Source organism: Diabrotica undecimpunctata, chromosome 6 (genome assembly GCF_040954645.1).
Source record: "Diabrotica undecimpunctata isolate CICGRU chromosome 6, icDiaUnde3, whole genome shotgun sequence".
Lineage (NCBI taxonomy): Eukaryota > Metazoa > Arthropoda > Insecta > Coleoptera > Chrysomelidae > Diabrotica > Diabrotica undecimpunctata.
Genome location: NC_092808.1, coordinates 65,820,105 through 65,833,359, shown reverse-complemented (window position 1 = coordinate 65,833,359; position 13,255 = coordinate 65,820,105). Strand labels below are relative to the sequence as shown.

Genomic DNA, 13,255 nt, shown 5'->3' with positions numbered 1-13,255 from the left:
TAAATAATAGTAAACAATATTGTTTATTAAATTCATAAATACGGAAACATTTAAAAACGACAACACAACGATCCATTTATTGTTTATTTTATAATAGTATATAATACAAGTGTAGTTAGTTAGTTTTCTAGTTATACAATTAAATTTGCCGCCATTTTTTTATAAAAGCAAACAAATACTGTTTTCAAAGATGTTTATTACGTAACTTATAAATTAATTACATCAATAGGGTATAATTCTAAACATAAAAACAATTTATTTACTGATGCCTAATAATAATACTTTATTGAAGACATTGAAAAGTAGAATTTGGATATCAATGAAATATTAAAACCTTTCCTGTATATTTTTTCGATAATTATTTCATGACAAAAAACTAATGATATATCTGAAACAAAAAAAATCATAAAGGCGACAGGAATTGTAAGAGAAAATCGTGTACAAAAAAGTCCAGTAATGGAGTCTAAAATTGTTTGCTTCCTACAATTCTGGAATGGGTTAATTACTATTTAAATGGGAATAAGCCACAATTAAAGGTTAAAATACGTTTATTGACGTTTTAATTTCCACTTCGGGAATCCTTTTTTTTCCGAAGTGGAAATTGAAACATCAATAAACGTATTTTAACCTTTAATTATGGCTTATTTCCATTTAAATAGTAATTAATTTAAAATGACACAAGAAAATAGCTTCACAACAATATCTGGAATGGGTGTAGTAGATGCGCATGATCAGTGCATATCGTTATATCGAATAAGTGTAAAAGGTAAAAAGTCATGGTGGGTTTTATTTACATACTTTCCTGACATGACCAGTGCCAATGCCTGGAAACCTCATCAAATTTATACTGAAAATGTGATGTAAATAGTGAGAATTCCGTCGTCATTATAGACTATAGTTATTTGAGAGATGGTATCACTTCAAGAACACCAAGAAATAGAAAAGCTGGTTCCAGAATTGAAGTCACCAAAGGCTTTCATTTTCCAGGAAAACTGGATGTTTTAAAAAATACCATACAAATACCTAAACCCATTTGAGAACGCCCTTGTATTTCAAATTGAAAAAAATTTTTTTTTTGAATATATATATATATATGTAATAGATGTCACCCAACATTTAATTTAATTTATTTAATATACGGGACAAACCCATTAAATGTTACAATTTACAATATATAAAATAGTGGTTTACGTACACTTATATATTATATGTAATTAAATCATAAAACCTATAAATCCAGCAGTTAACTCTATGATTCTAAGATCCAGCACTATAAAGACGGGAAAATAAAACTTCATATGTTGTGTACCTATGGGTGTCTAAATAAGGATATCTGTCAATTTGGAGAATGAAACAACAACGTATGCTGCTATTTCATATATTTGAAGATGTATCGTTGACTTTCGTGCAACAATATCAGTTCGTCAATATGCTCAATTAGATACCCATAGGTACACAACATACAAAGTTACATAGTTAAAACGGTTAGAACCTTACAATATATGTATGTACATATAATATATACATATACATGGTATATATATATATATATATACCATGGTGCCTATAACGTACCAGTAACTTTCTACAAATATTTATATATTCATTGAGAGACATATTAAATACATCTACATTCTACATTCAGGTTGTTTAACAAAGATAAGTATCTATTCAGTGGGCCATTGGCCCATGGGTTTTTCTATAAAATGGAACATTAAAAGTACATAGATAATGCAAATCATTGTAATATGATACTCTAAGAATACTCTGACTCACAAGAGAGAGACAATCAATTCTACCATTTGTCAATTTAAAAATCAAAGTTAAACCAAACATCACAATTTTGGTGTTTTCCATTTTTTCCACTCTAGTTTCTTTTTAGATGTTAATGGGTTAAAGTAAGTAAGAACTAACAACCTAATATCTAAAAACCATAAAAACACAATAGACTACAATTATTAATTGATAATAGAATTATTAATGAAATATGTGGGAATCAACCTAGAGATCTAAGACTATAACATAAGGAAAAGAATAACTAAATAGCTACAAATGCACACTTCTAAATAACTACAAGATACTATGATTATAAGGAACTAAATAACACTAAATATTACACGAGAAAATTAGAAAATATAAATAAATAAATACAAGAAAAATAGAGACCGATAATCTTACAAATTAAAAAAACAAAACCGAGCTTGGTGTCATTTTATTTCTGGCACTTCCACAAAATCATCATCTGAAGATACACAATCCCATTCATTTAAATCAATGACTATAGGAAATATGTGGTTTGTGTCCATTATTTTTGCTGTCTCCCAATATTCATTAATGAGGCTTTCTGCATGCCTAACATACTTCCTCCATTTTTCTGGTGTGACCTTAAATTATAGCAAAGTTAGTATCTAAGAATACAAAAAAATTAATTTACCTGTTGTAAAGATTTTTTCCACACATTTAATACTGTGGCTTCGTTTGTAACGCCAGCAGAAGTTATATTGGCATCATAATACCTTTTGCAGTCAGACCAAACATTCTCTTTTGGATTGAATTGACAATGATATGGAGGCAGTCTCAAGACACGATGGCCATATTGAAGGGCCAGTCTATCCAATCTGTAAAACAAAATATATATAAAATGCCACTTACTAAATAAATTCTAATACACACTTAAATACTTTATCTGGTAGATGCTTCTTTACAATATCCATCAACTCAAACTTCATCATAGTCATTGAACAATTAATATGCCGGTTTTTTAATCATTCTAATAAAGAATGTTTTGCCCAACTAGCATTTGGTATTTTTTCCAATAAAGTTGAATGGTATGATGCATTATCCATTATAATTAATGATGGTTCTTCTAAATTTGGTAAAAGCTGATGCTCAAACCATTTTTCAAAATTCTCAGAATTCATTGAATCATGGTAGTCACCAGATTTACTTCCACTTTTGAAAATCAATTCACAGTTATTAATGAACCCATTTTCAGAACCTGCATTAAGAATAATGTATCGTACACCTTCTCCATTCTTCTTTCTGACTGCATTAACACTGCCATCTTGCCAGCTCTTGCGGAATCCTCCTTTACTGAATATCCAGGTCTCATCCAAGAAAACTGGTTTTAAAGGGTATAAACTGCTTTCATTGTCCTTACAGGCTTTCAAAAACTGAAGTCTTTTTAAAGTCACATGTGGTTGTTCCATTAAATATTTTCTGTTAGCAACACTACAATTTACCCATCTGAATTTTAATTCTTTTAAAGCTCTGCTAAGTGCAGCAATAGAAATATTAATCTCATCCACTTCCTCTAGTTTTTGCTTCAGGGTATAGAGAGTCACATGCTCACCTAAAACGATAAAAGTTTAAAGACACCATAGTGACTCTTCTAGGAATAATATTAAGAATGTAAAGTAACATGTTAGTTTTGATATTAGGAATTTGTCTATTGAATTTTTTTTTTTTTTTTTTTATTTATTTTTTTTTTATTATAATTAACGTGTCTCGACTATGAGGTCATTGACACGATGACAGTATAATACAATATAAAGTATATACAATTTTACATTTGACAATATACAGTACTTATTTTTTACAAATTTTACCGTTACACATAATTATTAAACTTTAGAGTTTACTAAGCACTTCAATGTCTTTTAAATAATTAAACAGGTTTACAAATTTCTGAGTTTCAGTTAACATTGCTTTAATATTATCTCCCAACTGGTGTTGTTTTCTTTTAGCAGAAAAATGCGGACATTCTATAAGAAAATGTTTGACTGTTAAGAGACTGCTGCAATGGCCGCATGAAGGTGGATCGGTAGATGCCATTAGAAAGCCATGTGTAAGACGAGTGTGTCCAAGTCTTAATCTTCTTAGAATAACCTTGTGTCTTCTGGGCATGGGTGGTAGCTCTAAGGAAGGTATAACTGGCTGTATATCGTGTAAGTGACTCTGAGTTGTGTTCCAATTAGCTTGCCATTTGTCATATATACGCTTTTTAAACATTTTCTTAATATCATTATGCAACTGGATATTTGATATAGGTATATCCAAAGTAGAAGCTTCTTTTGCGGCTACATCTGCAGCCTCATTTCCTACAACTCCTACATGTGAAGGTACCCAGACAATAGTGACACTTACTCCATGATCCATAAGTTTATTATATATGTCATGTATTAAATTTACCAGAGGATGATCTGAGAACATGTTTTTGATTACTTGTATTGACGATAAGGAGTCCGTGCAAATCGCTACATTGCGGTCAGTTGGTTCCAACATACGAAAAGCCTCGACGATACCATATAGTTCTGCAGTGTATACACTACAAACGGCAGGAAGTTTGATTAGTTTTGTAGTGCTGAAAGAGGAAACAACAGCACTACCCACCCCTACATCATTTTTAGAGGCATCTGTATAAAGAACTTTACGAAACTGATTTCGATTAAATATGTCTAGGAACAATTGCTTAATTATAGCTTTAGGAGTATCATGTTTATTAAAAGATCAAAGGGAAGTATTGACATTCGGAAGTTGCTTATGCCACGGAGGATGTGTAGAGATATGAAAGGGTGAAGTTGCAGAAAGATCAAAACCATCGAGAATAGAGTTTAGTATGCAAGAGAGGGGTTGTGCAGCTCTAGTGGTCTGAGAATGATTAATGAGATTATTTGGTTGTATAATTAGTTGATAGACTGGATTTTGTGGATTGGCTGATAAGCTAGCTGCATATGACAAAAGAAGATGTTTTCTCCTTAACCAGAGTGGTGGTTCGTTAGCTTCACAGTACATACTTTGAGCTGGGCTAGATCTGAAGGCACCTAAGCAGATTCTAAGACCCGTATTGTGTACGGAGTCAAGAGCTTTCAGATGTGACTTGGAGGCAGACATATAGACAAAACTACCATAGTCCATTTTTGAGCGAATAATGGATCTGTAAACTGTAAGCAATACCTCTTCGTCGGCTCCCCAATGAAAATGTGCTAAACTTTTCAGAATATTAATATTTTTTAAGCAATTGCCTTTTGTTTCCTGTATGTGTGTATTCCAAGTAAGTCTGGAGTCGAAGGTCAGTCCTAAGACTTTGATGATCAATAACATCTAGTAATACTCCGTTGTATGTCAAAATTGGATTATCTTTTGTCGTTTTTCTGCTAAATCTCATGATTTTAGTTTTTTGAGAAGAGAAGGAAAGCCCAATATGCCTCGACCACCTTTCTATATTATCAATGGCTGTTTGCATTAGTCGACAGGTTGTTTCGGTATTCTTTCCTCTGCAAAAGAGTACAAGGTCATCAGCGTATAATGCGTGTTTAACTGGAAGATGAATACTTTTGCCTACACCATTAAATGCCAAACTAAACAGAGTTGTGATTATAACAGAACCTTGTGGTACTCCATTATGTTGGATACGAGTAGATGACCGCTTTCCGTTTAAAATAACTTTAAAAGTTCTATCATCTAAAAAATTCTGCACAAAGTAGAATATGTTTCCACCAAGTCCACATTGTTGAAGATTTTGGAGTATTAGAGATTTTTGAACAGTGTCAAAGGCTCCTTCTACATCAAAAAAGGCTGCTAATAAATCTTGTTTACAGGCCATAGAGTCGGAAATATGTGACTGTAAAATTACCAAATTATCTGATGTAGAGCGATGAGATCTAAAACCGGATTGTGCCGGTGAAATAACTCTATTTTTTTCCAAAAACCAGACCAATCTTTTGTTTACCATTTTCTCCATTAATTTGCACATGGTGCACGTCAGTGATATTGGCCTATATGAATTAGATAAGCTTTGTGTTTGGTTATGAACTTTTTTAATTGGTATAATATATGATTCTCGCCACAGCTTAGGAAAATTATAACTGTTCCAAATACCGTTGTAAAATTTTAATAAAACAATAATGCAAGGAGTCGATAATTTCTTTAAGAATATGAAAGGAATGTCATCTGGACCAGAGGCTGTGTTTTTACACAAATCGAGTGCCGTCATTAGTTCCTCTAAGGTAAATGGTGTGTTAATAGGATCGATTTCTTGTACAGTTTTTATTGTGGAGGCCTTTTCGGTTAATGTGTCTGATGATATGTTAGTTGAGTATTGTCTTTTGGATTTTTATTCAAACGTATCAGCTAGTAAATTGGCAATGCGTTGTGTGTCATTGATAACGATGTTTTTATAGCTTATACTTTGAATACCAAAACTTGTCTTACGGCCCTGCATTTGTCGTATTTTCGTCCATACTTCGGCAGAAGGAGTGTTGGTTTTTAGTGATGAAGTATATTCTCTCCATGAAATTTTCTTGTTTTCTTTTAGCACGTATTTTGCTCTGGCCTTTAGTTTTTTAAATTGCACAAAATCTTCGTTATTTCGAGTTCTTCGATATCTGTTTAATGCTTTTTTGCATTGACGAACTGCATATTCACAGTCCTTATTCCACCATGGTACTTTCTTTCGTCTATAGGTTGTAGAAGTTTTGCCAATATGTAAATCAGCTGCAGAGATAATGCAGTGGATAAAAAGGTTCAGAGATACGTCTACGTCATCAGAAAGAGACAAAAGTGGAAGTTTTTTTTCGAGATACGAGCAGAAGCCAATCCAATCTGCATTGGCGATTCGCCATTTGGGTACATTATAATTGCTAGATTTATTCTCGCTATTTGAAATCAGAATTGGAAAGTGATTGCTATCAAAGAGACTGTCGAGGACATGCCAGTTTAATAGAGATGATGACTTTGGGTCAGAAAAGCTTAAATCAATTGCTGAAAATGTGCCAGAAGATATATTGCAGTATGTGCTTGATCCGGTATTTAATAGGCAAGTGCTAGAACAATTTAATACATTTTCAATGACTTTTCCCCTTCCAAATGTTTTATCAGAGCCCCACATAATATTATGTGCATTGAAATCACCCACAAGAAGATAAGGAGTGGGGAGTTGATGGATTAAATCATACAGTTCCTCTTCTGAAAGTTTGTAATTAGGTGGTATGTAAATGCTGCATACTGTAATTTTGCTGGGGCACCAGATGGAGACTGCGACTGCTTCAATGTCAGTAGTGAGTATGTGATGTGTAGAAAACAGATCTCTGGAAACAAAAATTGAGGTGCCGCCACTGGCTCTCAGGAAGTCCTTTCGTAGACAATGGTAACCTTCGTAATTTTTAAGTTGTCCAATTTTGGTATCTTTAAAGTTTGTCTCCTGTAAACATATAAAATCTGCTTCTGTTTCTGCGATCAATTGTTGGATTCTTTCGTATCTCGGATAGAATCCGTCACAATTCCATTGAATTAATTTGAAAAGTAACTAAGTAATTAAAAGGTAGATTTTTGGGACTTTTGTGATGTATCTGAGAGATAATCGTCGTCAGTTGATGATTGTGATACTTCAGCGTTGCTATTATCTGTGGTTAAATATTTCTTTAATTTTTTCGTTGTTCTAGTAACTCTACCCTTAACAGATCTTTCTGTTAACGAAGGATATATCTTATACATATCGTCCAGCAGGACCTGTATATCTGTAGTAATTTGCAGAGCTTCGATTACTGGGTTGCCGTTGCCAAATGAGTTCTCGAGGAATGCAATAATCTGATCAGCTGTTAACGAATAGTCATTCGGATTTGTGTTACAGAGATTTTGTATAATTGTCTTTGTGTTGTCTGATAGAATAGCTTCGTTTGTGGACTGCATCCTAGGTTTCTTCTTAACTAATTTTGGTTTATCAGTGCTGGAGGAGTGCTCAGGAGGGGGCATTACATCAACGTCGGATGTCTGGTCTTCAAGAGAATTTGTGTCATTAGTTGATGAATGCAGTCGTTTGACACCTGGTGCTGGTAATAATGTAGTTGCTTGAATATTCTCAGAATTTGTATCAACTATTGTAGTTGTTGACAATGTTGATGATAAATTATTTGATTGCGGCAATGAGGTTGTTTGTGTATTTATGTTAGGACATTTGTTTGCTGTATGTCCAGGCTGTTTACAAAGGAAACATTCCATACGATCTGTAGACAAAAATATTCTATATGCAATATTCTCATGCTGTATTAAAAGTGACGTTTGAAGCTCGTAGTTCTCAGTAGCTGGAATAACGTAGACTTGACGTCTGAAACTCATAATATGCGAGTACTCATCTCCTGGGATACCTGCCTTTAATAATGATATAGGCGACACCATTTGAAGTCCGAAATCTTTGAGTGCCTGTTCTATGACCTCGTTAGGTATGGATGGACAGACATTTGATATTAATATTCTCTTAGCTGGGGAAATTAGTCTTCTTATACTCAGCTCAACGGAATTTACAGTTACAGTGGAATGCTCTAATATAAGCTGGTCTACAAGTTCGGTTCTTGATAAGTAGATACACACTCGGTTGTTTGATATTTTCGATGCAAAACAAACATTTTTGGGATTAACGATGTTTCCAACTGCTTTAACGTAGTCCAATAACACAAGATTGGGATGAGAATGTATGATAATTGCTTGTTCTTTTTTTGGAAAAATAGGTTTAGGTCTTGTTTTGGCTGCAGCAACGTATGAAGTTGTAGGTGTATTGTTTTCTCCGTCATTCGTTAACATTATTGATTTAGTTATATTTGAAGTAGTTTGTTCAATTTGGTTGCCCTTGTAGTCAAAAGCAACAGGTTTAGGATTATCCATAGTGGTTGTAATTATTGGCCAGTATCTAGATAACAACAACACACCATTTCGTATTACTGGTTGCCTTTAAAATTGGCGTAAAGCGAAAGGCGATTTGAAATATATTAGTATTTCACTAATGAGCACAAAAAAGTTCAAAGATAAACAAAATAAACAGTTCAATGCAACAATTATAGTCAGATATTAAATATTACATTTACGCTTACTCGCAGGCAAGAGTCAACAGCAGTTTCCAATACACTACACTTTTATGTTTAAATGTCCAAAATTTAGTAAATTTACAATCCAAATATTCACTTTAAAAACCTAAACAACGATTCTCGACATACAGAACGACCTTCACACGTTCAGTCACCATAATCCTGTCTATTGAATTGCTATATGCAACAGTACTCCTTTCATAAATCGTAATAACCATATTTGAATAATCTAAAGTATAAGAGTTATAAAAATATATCTATATATTTTACCAAACTGCACAAGGTAAATGCATAAACTTCAGCTAAAAGGTAAAGAGGACTCTTAAATCTTTATTACAATACTTGGTACTTAATTCAGTAGTATTCTTTTTATATTTACTTTTCATTTCTATATGTAACTAGTTGTCAGTAACAATTTATTAAATGAAATGTCTATGAAAATTAGTTACTCCTGCCTTTCTATTAAAAATATGGTAAAATATTTTAACTATACTGTTGTAATGCTCTTTCTTACCTTTACTAAACATTCTATATACACACATCCTGATGACATGTTCGTATTTATTTATAAATAATGTCGGTTTACGACTCGTGGCTACTGATTGGCTCATTGTGATTGAATAATCAGAATCTTTTTGGACACCTTCATTTACCAATCGTCTTATTGTTGGCAAAGAAATTCCTAACGCCTCAGCAACACGCTGAAATAAACAGTAGGTAAAAATAAAACAATTTTATTTTCAGTGTAATTTTAAACTTACTTCACGAACAGCAGAAATTGGTAATAAAGTTTGTCCAGCTTCTTTTTCTAATTCAAAATATTTAAGTAATTTAAGTATCAGAACTTGTTCCTTTTCCGTAAATCTTGGCATTTTAAAAATATTTTAATGAAAATCAAAACAAAATAAAAAATATAGGTTAACACAAATAATGCATAACAACGCTATGAAATAAGTCAAATACTGACCTGAACCGACAAGAATCACTTCACTCTTCACACTTCGAAAGGATGGCCAACATGAATGATGTTTTACGTCAAATGTTCGTGACTCGTGTAACTGATTGGCTAGAGAAGAAGCGCATTTCAAATATCAACGAATCAAGCGTAGGTTAAGAATAGACCGGTTATGCATGCAACGCTGTAATATTTTCGTGTTTTAATCACGGAACTGCCGCTTTTTTCATCACATCCAACTTAATGCGTTAGAAAGAAATCGAAAAACTGTGACGCACTGAAAGAAGGCTCTGAGAAGAAGTATATATATATATATATATATATATATATATATATATATATATATATATACACATATATATATATATATATATATATATATATATATATATATATATTGAAATGATTTCAATATGTTAAAAAGGATACAACTTAAATGGATTTTTATATGAGTTTGTTGTTCATGAAGCCATCACAATGTGGGTTCGACTCTGAAATAAAAGAGAGAAAAAGATTAGTAAATTGTTAAATAAATTAATTTTGACTTACCTGGTATAGTGTTAATAATTTCTGAATAGTATAGTTGCCTAGTGTATAGGTGAATCGTCTAAACCTTAAAAAGAACAAAAAAAGAAGAATTCTTAAAAAATATTTAAACATAGAAATTTTGAAAACGTCAGAAAATAAACTGTCAAGCAAGTCTATGGGAGCTAAATTAATAGGGGTTTTGTTAAATAAGAAATTACAATGATGTGGAGATGAAAAGAATAAATTGTATTAGCATTGTAATAGAATAAGTTTTATATCTGAACATTTTTTTTTATAAATTCCCAAATTAGATGTGATTAAAGTGATTATGAGAAATTAATGTGGATTGACAAATGTGTCAGAACAGGATAGTTTTATGGTTTAAAAAAAAATAGAAGACGAAAAGAAAAAAGAACGTTGGTTGCTGTTAGCAACGAATAATGGATTTTGGGGAGAGGCCGACAAGAATTTTTGAAAGGAGCCCTGAAATTGTGAAATAGGTCGGGAGTGTTTTTTAACTCGTCTAATTAGAATTTTAGTTTTTCCACAGTTTCCACAGCAGAGATATCCAGAATTTGTTCCAGAGAGTAAGAGAAACAATTTAACTTATAAATCATTATTGGAGTACAGAAATGTCATTTAAATTGAGAAAATTAAAATTCATGAATTAACATAATTGCGATAGGCCTTAAAAAATTGAAATATTAATGATCATTAAATTAAAAATAGAATAGTACGTACCTTAACTTCCGAAGAGAGGATTGATATTCCAGTTTCACCGATTATTTTGCGAGTAGTTAGTTTTCTTTAAATAAATCAGAACTGTTTTAAAGTAAGGTTGGATAATAATTTTGGGGATCATTTGAAATTTTGATTATATTTGAATGCAAGTTAAAAGTCAGCGGAATAAAGTGTTCATTTTCTTTTCTTTATAGTTCATTTAAACACTTTATAAAGTTGCAATATTTATTTAGTTTTTAGGTACTTGTAGAGAGTCTCCACATTTTGTAAATTTGTATATTAAATTTGTTCAATATTAATAAATAACGTGCTTCATTTGGGTTAATTTATCAAAGGTCTAAAGTAAATTTTGGTTTAATTTCTTTTTGAGCTCTACCAGGAGACTACAGAGTCGACGTCACACAGTGACAGATTGCTTAGAACACATAATTGAGCTAGCTGAGGTGTCGACGACAACCCATTTTGTATTTGAATGGTCCGCCACTGCAGCCCAGCCAGCCAGCTAGTCGGTACAGATGACAGATGACAGAATGACATTCCATCACCAGCCGTTGAGAAGCATAGAACTATTTGTTATTGTTTTCATATTTTTGTGCAAATTCATAAATAAATGCAGTATTTTAGACTATTAATTAATTTCAATGAATACAGTCCACTACAACAATAAACATTGGTCCATTCGACCCGATATTTGTGATAAAATCAGTGCTAAAAGTGATTCACAGTTAACGGTCAAGTGAAAGAACACGTGGGATTGCCGAACAATATACAGCCAAAAATACCGGTGAGTTCCCATCTGATTCCTATACCTATTTATACTGTTTTTGTTTGTGTAAGTTGCATAAAACTATTTACAATCTATATATCTATTTAAATTCAATTCGAATCTATTTGATTAATAAACAATGTCGGACGAACACTTAAAAAGATTAATTAGAAAACGTGCTGGTCATAAAGCTTCACTTACAATTTTCTCCAAATTTCTAGAGTCTATTAAATGCAAATTAGAATTACATGATGTTGAAAAAATCGAATTAAGCGACAGAATAAATAAACTAGAAAATACATTTTTAGAAATTAAAATTATCCAATCAGAAATAGAAGAATTGGCAGACGATCCCGAACCACACTTTGTGATAAGGGAAGAACTTGAAAACAATTTTTATTCACTATCGGCTAATGCCAAAGCATTGTTAAATAAATTCATTTCAGATATTGATGATAAAAAGTCGGTGACAAGCAAGTATACAAACAATAACACTTCTATTTCTGACGGGGCTTATCGTTTACAAGGTGTAAAACTGCCAACAATACAAATTCCAAAGTTCGACGGCACATACGAATTTTGGCTAGAATTTCGAGACACTTTTGAGTCACTCATTCATACAAATGATAGTATTACAAATATTCAGAAGTATCATTATCTTCGGGCATCATTACAAGGAAATGCCGCCGCAGTCATAAAACCTATCGAATTTTCCGCAAACGGGTACAATTTGGCATGGGACTCTGTATGTGATCGATACAATAATAAAAAACTCTTAATACACAATCATATTAAAGCTTTATTTTCATTGGAATCTATTCACAAAGAATCTTTTGTAAAATTTCGTAAATTAGTAGATGATTTTTCAAAACATTTAAAGTCACTTCAACAATTAAATCAGCCGTGTGAACAATGGGATGCCTTACTTATATTCATTATAACATCAAAACTAGACGAAACTACTATTAGGGAATGGGAAAAGCATATTGCTACTCAAACGGAACTACCAACTTTATCCGATCTAAAAGGATTTTTAAAATCAAGAGCAGATTTTCTAGAGGCAATTGAAATGAACATTGAAACAAAAAATAAAAGTAAGGAGAACAGGACGACTAGGGGATTCTTAGCAACAAAAACAAACTATACATGCGTCTCTTGTCAAGGCGACCATAGCATTTACACTTGCGAAACATTTTTAAATTATCCAATAAACGAAAGGTGGAATTTTATTAGATCAAAATCATTGTGTACAAACTGCTTGCGATCGGGTCACTCCAATAAACAGTGCAAACTCGGGCCATGTCGCAAGTGCAAAGCACGTCACAACTCACTTTTACACAATAATACAAATGATAGGAGCATCATTATAAGCCAAAATAATTCGGGCACGTTCAATAGAAATTCGAA

General features: G+C 32.3%; 1 protein-coding gene across 1 annotated transcript; it reads right to left on the bottom strand.

Moving 5' to 3' along the window:
* Window positions 1–2,207: 2,207 nt before the first annotated feature.
* LOC140444377 (serine/threonine-protein kinase PknD-like) lies at window positions 2,208–2,756 on the bottom strand. The gene is made up of 3 exons (XM_072536127.1): window positions 2,674–2,756; window positions 2,435–2,618; window positions 2,208–2,384 (listed from the first exon to the last, which is right to left on the bottom strand). The coding sequence occupies exons 1-3, from the start codon at window positions 2,736–2,738 to the stop codon at window positions 2,208–2,210; spliced, it is 426 nt and encodes a 141-aa protein (XP_072392228.1). The 5' UTR covers window positions 2,739–2,756.
* Between the last annotated feature and the right edge of the window lie 10,499 nt (window positions 2,757–13,255).